This window comes from Eufriesea mexicana, unplaced genomic scaffold (assembly GCF_001483705.2).
Source record: "Eufriesea mexicana isolate 0111107269 unplaced genomic scaffold, ASM148370v2 scaffold1121, whole genome shotgun sequence".
In the NCBI taxonomy this organism is placed as follows: domain Eukaryota; kingdom Metazoa; phylum Arthropoda; class Insecta; order Hymenoptera; family Apidae; genus Eufriesea; species Eufriesea mexicana.
In genome coordinates this window covers 248,551-255,494 of record NW_016909245.1, presented here as the reverse complement: position 1 = coordinate 255,494, position 6,944 = coordinate 248,551, and the positions used below count along the sequence as shown (strand labels likewise).

The 6,944-nt window shown below is 25.6% G+C and overlaps 2 protein-coding genes across 4 annotated transcripts in view; one reads left to right on the top strand and one right to left on the bottom strand.

Annotated features, from left to right (window-relative positions):
* eEF5 (eukaryotic translation elongation factor 5) overlaps window positions 1-1,539 on the top strand; it is a 3,982-nt gene extending 2,443 nt beyond the window's left edge. For all 3 annotated transcript variants that reach the window (XM_017900190.1, XM_017900189.1, XM_017900188.1), the window contains exons 2-4: window positions 166-458; window positions 783-917; window positions 1,380-1,539. In XM_017900190.1, coding sequence (XP_017755679.1) covers window positions 183-458; window positions 783-917; window positions 1,380-1,451 — 483 coding nt within the window. In that variant the 5' untranslated portion in view covers window positions 166-182 and the 3' untranslated portion in view covers window positions 1,452-1,539. The remainder of the gene's footprint in view (window positions 1-165; window positions 459-782; window positions 918-1,379) is intronic.
* A 3,441-nt stretch (window positions 1,540-4,980) lies between these two features.
* cpb (F-actin-capping protein subunit beta) overlaps window positions 4,981-6,944 on the bottom strand; it is a 3,210-nt gene continuing 1,246 nt past the window's right edge. Inside the window, exons 2-4 of the mRNA XM_017900186.1 lie at window positions 6,538-6,749; window positions 6,018-6,390; window positions 4,981-5,874 (exon numbers count right to left, since the gene is read on the bottom strand). Coding sequence (XP_017755675.1) covers window positions 5,641-5,874; window positions 6,018-6,390; window positions 6,538-6,749 — 819 coding nt within the window. The 3' untranslated portion in view covers window positions 4,981-5,640. The remainder of the gene's footprint in view (window positions 5,875-6,017; window positions 6,391-6,537; window positions 6,750-6,944) is intronic.

Sequence of the window (6,944 nt, the reverse complement as noted above, 5' to 3'; positions counted from 1 at the left end):
TTATAAAACTGTTAGAAACATTTTAAATATTTATTATATGTAAATTACTTTTTAATGTTCTATAAATAATTACTATTAATTATTATAATTTTATAACTTCATTATTTTTATACTGAACTTAATATTTGAATTCCATTATCAATTTACTTAAAATTGTGATTTCAGAATAACAGAAACTAAGGATGGCAGACATAGAGGATACTCACTTTGAGACCGGAGACTCCGGTGCTTCTGTAACATACCCAATGCAATGTTCAGCTCTGCGTAAAAATGGGTTTGTTATGTTGAAATCTCGACCATGTAAAATTGTAGAAATGTCAACTTCCAAAACAGGAAAACATGGTCATGCCAAAGTACATCTTGTAGGCATTGACATTTTTACTTCCAAAAAGTATGAAGATATTTGTCCGTCTACGCACAATATGGATGTGCCATTCGTTAAGCGGGAAGATTACCAGGTATTTAAAATTAAGTTTATAAAGTTATTTCATGTTGATATAATATAACAATGCTATATGTGTTATTTGTATTAAATTTCATTTCTGCATTAATTATTTGTTAAAGTAATTATTTATTGGCAGCTATTAAGTTTATTGTATGTTCTTAAAATAATATAATTCTGTTGACAATATAAGATTGTTTTGATTATGAATTATATTATAAACTAAATATTAATTTTTATTGTTCCTATTATTTATTGAAGATGGAAGGTTTTTAATTATTTTATTCTTATTCTATTTTAGACTTTTTATTGTATTTAATATATACATTTAATATTACAGCTAGCAGACATATCTGATGATGGCTACTTATGCCTGATGGCTGATAATGGTGAGCTTCGTGAAGATTTAAAAATTCCTGATGGTGAATTGGGTGCTCAGTTACGTACTGATCATGATGCTGGAAAAGAACTTCTTGTGAGTATTACTTTCATACAAAATATCAATTTTTTATAATGATTCTACTAGAGAAAGTCATGAACATTATTGTAATTCATTCATTATGTTAAATGAAAGTTTATTGTAAAATGTTTTTTATATTATTAAGTTAAATATTGAAAAATAATTATAAAGATATATGCAAATTTATAAAATTGACAAAGTTTATTATGGTTTTCATATGTATCTTGTATTGCTTATCTAATAAACAAAATTTGTTTGCATTTTGTAATATTATTATTTCTTAAAAATGTTTTCATTGAAATATGTGATATTATAGTATTATTTATCTTAATTTATGTGTAACATTGTTATTATCTGTCGTTGTATTATAAAAAATTTCTTCAGTTTACATATTATGTATGCATTATAATATTGTATAGATACAAAATAAATAAAAATTGTTTATATTAATTGAAAAACAAAATTCTTTTCTTTCAGTGCACTGTGCTGAAGGCATGTGGTGAGGAGGTCGTGATCGCCATTAAAACTAACACTGCCATCGATAAATAATTGTGTTCAGTCCAGACTCTACCATCACATTAAAGAAAAAATAAAACACACACAGCTAATATATTATTAAGAGAAACCTAAGATACAATACAAGATGATCAATGGTTAACATAAGGACTACTACCAGCAGCAAATAGAAAGGAAAAGAGTAAGGGACACGTGAAAAAAGAATAAAAAGAATGGAAATGAAATAACAAGGAAAAAGAAAGAGGCAACATAATTTAAAAAAAAAAAAAAAAAAAAAAACTGGAAAGAAGCGAAAAATAATGTGCGTGAGCGTGTAAGTGTGAGGGAGGAGAGGATTACAAATGATGAAATAATTGCAAAAAAAAAAAATTAAAAAAAAAGAAAAACAAATAAAAAGAGAATAAACCAAGAAACAGTATCAGCTTAGACTTTGGGATAAATGAATGTTTTGGCGGCTTAAAACGTTGAAATTAAAAGGCAATTTTGACAGTGAGAAATTTCAGAAGAGAACTATTTCGCCTTGATTTGTGATTTCTAAAATTTCAACATGATTAGAATTTTATTTCTATTGGAATTTCAAAAATATCTTAGTAATAATATGTAATATTCTATCTGAAACTACAATTTTATTGAAATTCTAGTATTCCTAAAATTCTAATTATCAAAAAATTTTGTTTCTTCACAAAAACTCTTTCTCTCTATATATTTTAACTGAAGTTTCAATTCCTTTACAAGTTTAATTTTTCAAATTTTCTGTTATATTCCAACTTAAATTCTATTTGAATATATAAAATTCCAATTACGTTAAAACTCTAGTGCTTATAACAACCCTATTTTTGTTGGAATTCTGTCTTTTTTTCAGTATAGTTCATCAATTCTTTATTATTAAAATTGTATGTTTTCAAACTCCGGGCTTGATTTAAAATTAATATGTTATTTTGGTTTTGACGTCTTTTTTTATATAATTATAATCCTGTCTAAACTTTATTAGAATTCTCTGCCATTGAAATTTCGTTTAAAAAATTCATGCTTTACTAGAAATTCCTAGTATCTATTATTTATCCAAAATCCTTATTTCATTACAACTTATTTTTATAAATTTTCACTTTTATAATTTTCATTTTATAAAAGTATGAATTCTAAAATTCTTTCAATTTTTTAAATATGTATTCATAACTTCGATATAATAAAAAGTACTACAATATATTTCTTAAATTCATACAAAAATAAAAAATCTACATTTCTTGCTCAAAATTTGAAGTATAATTCCACATTTGTAATTACAAAAGAATATTTGAAATTATGAAATTTAATTTTTTGCATATATTGATGAATTTTTATTGGTTTCCTATGTAGATTAAAGATTTTATTTCAAACTCACATTGTAATGTTATTTTGTATTTTAATAATTTTCGTATCTTCGATATTCTGAGATTAGAATCGAAACTTCAAACTCAATGAATATTAAGCTCATAAACCCTAACACAAAATTTTGGAATTCAATTTGAATTTTAGGCTGCATACATGTAATTTCAAGTATAACTATAAACTTGAATTCTAAAATTTTATTATCTAATTTTGACTTTTTATTTGAAATTTGAGTCATGATGTATCTATTTAAGTTGCATTAAATGCTCTATTTCAAATTAGACCATACCATCTATGAAAATATAAGAAAATTTAAGAAATATAAAAGATGAATGATTAAAAAAAACAACTAAGCTACTATAATCTAAGCAGACTAATTTAAGATTATTAAGACGACCTAGATAAATGAATTTAATCGATAAAAAATCTGAAAAAAAAGAAGAACGAATCAATCGGCCTCACGGTCGTATTTCAACCACGAGAGACGGAAATCATTTTTTTTCTGCTTCTCGATATTCGGTTTGATTAATTATACACCACTGCTGGTCGTTTCTTTAAATTCTAACGGTTTATATTAAAAATAGTTTTCAGGCACAACAGATTAAAATTAATCATTTATTCTGTAAGCACGAATGTCAAATGATATTTCGAGAATATTATTTTTTAAAATATCTTTAGTATTAAAAATCTAAAATATCTAATTTAAGCTATCAGTTATATACTTGATAAATAATTACTAGTATTTATGTAGCGATAAATAAAATCTAAACAATTAATAAAACTTATTTCAATTTGAAAATATTCTTGAAATATTATTCTTTAATTCTATTACGCACGTATTAAATTAATGTGCGAAATATTAAACTGTAATCATTTTAACACACGTCAGTATATAGATATTTTTAAAAATGCATAACCAGCATTGGCGTATATAGGCAAACAAACGCGTATACACAAATACACATATACAAGTACACACAGTGGTAAAGTATATGTAACTACACAAGTATATACGAAAGTACACGATTATGGAAATTAAAACAGAACATACAGACGTAAAGTATATAAGTAAATGGATACCAACGAGCATTTGTTTATACGGCAGGAAGATAAATGGATAAATAAATGAGAAAAAAGCCGTCGATGCTTTTGTGTCAACCTTCGATAATATTTTGTTGTTCTTATAATGGTACTTTATTGAAAATCTGAATCTTAATGATTTTGCTATTTTTTTTATCTTATTAACTGACTTAATATTACATTCATTTAAGTTAATTAAAACTGTCAAAATTAAATTGAAATTTTTATCATTTTCCTTCACAATTTCATAATTTTAGTACAGTTTTATATTTAAAATGTTTTTTATTACTGATTTACATTGTTTAAAGATTTTTACTTTCCATAAGTTTATTGCTGTTATATTATAGATATTAATGCAGAAATTAACAGTAATAATAATTATAAGAACGCAAATTAAACTCAATTACATTAAATAAACTATTCTACCCAATTAAAAAAGTATTCTGTAAAATTTATGTTATGAAATTTTTAGTGAAATTTAATTAACATTTGTTGAAATTAACTATCAAGTCAATCTTTATAAAATTAGTAATCACAAAACAGTATGTAAATATTATTTTTATTCTTATTTTAATTTGACGCAATTTGAAATTTACTAAAATCAAGTACTTAGGCGGGAAATTAGTGAACAACTTGTTAGACGTTTATTCGCAAATATTCTCTTTAATATTCCTACATTTTCAAACATTAATACTCTTATATCTCGTATTATTAATAATTATTAGTGATTAAGAAAACATTACGAGTACCATACATACATACGTGCACGCACGCAGGCACACACACACGCACGCACATGCATATGTGTGTGTGATTGGCTCTATACAATTGAAGTATACATACTACATACACGCATACATATGAAGAATATGTCAAAGATATGTAACACAAAAACAAGAATGTATCTTGAATGTGCTATGACCGCTTTTTTTTAAGATTTATTCGTTGTAAAAATGAGATACGTTTATACAAGTATAAAACATGTTTTATAACTTATGCCTATATGCATTAGATATTGTGCGCTAATTGGGTAATCGATAATTTTATAAAAATTAATTTTTATTAAAAAAATGCGTAGAAACATTGTTATAAAGGTTTTGTACGTTTACATAAATCAACTTTCGATGAATATAACGAGAAATATAATTTATAAAATTAATAATATATAATAGATTAAATTATGAAAATGTTTAAAACCTTCATAACAAGTCTTTACAAATAAATTTAAATTAGTAAAAACAGCGCAGAAAGAATTGTAAAGAATGATAAAATACAGATATATAAATTTGTTTATGTATTAAAGAACGAAAAACTTGAAACAAATACGTAAGCTATGAAAATTATTTTAAATCGATTATTTCGAGATTTAAATGCAACATTAACTTGGAGTGTTACATACCTTTAAACACATTACGTATATATGCGCGCGTGTATGTATGTATGCATTTATATATGTATACACATACGCGCACCCGTATATACACATATAAAATTCAACACTCGTAATGTCTCTTAATATTTTATTCAAAATCTCGACATAATTAATAATTGATATTCAATTATTCATTCTTTAATTCTTTAATACTTCAGGAAAAATTTATCTTTACCGTTGCACCCTGTATATCACAGGAAACTGTTCAAAAACTCTCGTCACAGTAATTGTAACAATTCGAATCTTAATTTCATCATTTATGATTCCTTTTTCATTTCTTTCATTTTTTCTCTTTTATTGACACTCTTCAAAATCGAAGGAAAGCTGATCTCCCTCGCAAGATCAATTGTTAGCATTTCTCCTTTGTAGCGCGGCCGCAAGATCCTGTCTAAGAGCAGCTTGTTGTCTTTGATCAGCTAAAGATTGAACAGATCTTAAGCCATTTACAATATCTTTTGTTTTTCCGAAATAGATTTCATTTAGGGTGTTTCGGATTTTATTTTCCATATCTTCAACCATGCGACCGATATTAGCAATATGTGGTGAACTCTCGCTTATTTGGGCGTCTTGTTCAACCTGAGCAAAATGTTTCATCAAATTTAATCACATTCAGAAAAATATCTCAACTTTGAATTCATTTTAGCATACTTTTAGAGCTTTATATAAAACAATAATACTCAAAGATTTAATCATAATGTAGGAAATAATTATAAACAAACCTGTCTTGTAAGACTTCCACCAAGATTCATTGTTCCAGATCCATGTTTATTAGTTTGTAACCAAAGCATTGCAGTAGAAGTTAATTTATAATGTGCAATCCTTCCAATAGATTTTTCTTGAACTTCTACTACATGAATTGAATCCCAACATCCCTTAATCTTTTTTGAACCATCACCTGCTTTTTTAATTAATATCACTACTGCAAAACCATGATCTAAATCCCACAGATAGACAGAAGACACTCCACCTTCAAAATAAAGTTCTCTATATTGATCAAATGCATGATTTGCATCTATCTCTAATTTTCTAAGTCTTTCAGAAGGCATTGAGCCATCTTCTAGAGGTGGATCGTATGTATTACTCCAAGGAGACCTGGAAAATAACTGTGTATTGTAAAATATCTTCATTGCAATACTCATTTATTTAATATTAATAAAACAAAATAACAGAATGATAAAAATACTACATAATTAACATAATTATAGAAAGAAGACAATAAAGAATTTGTTTTACACTTACCTGTAGGAATCTCCATCTCTATTATAGTCACAAAGTAAGTAATCTTTCCCAGATTCTTTATCTTTTGCAATTTTTAAAGGCTGATCAACAGAAGATAGAAGATCTTCACACAGAGATGGCACTAGATCTATTAAGTCACTTAAATTTTTTTCAATTTGTTGGGGTGGCAATCTTCTCATCAAATCTAATGCACAATCCATCTGAAGGTCCGTCTTTGAAATTAATATATAATGATAAATTCAATTTAATTTATAATATTTTTGTAACCAGGTAAATTATCTTTTTATATTTTCAATCATATCCTCGATAAAGGCATAATTTAAAACATTTATAATAGAACTCAATTTAAATTTATATGTACAATATACATATATATGTGTACAATATAATATCTATATATATATATA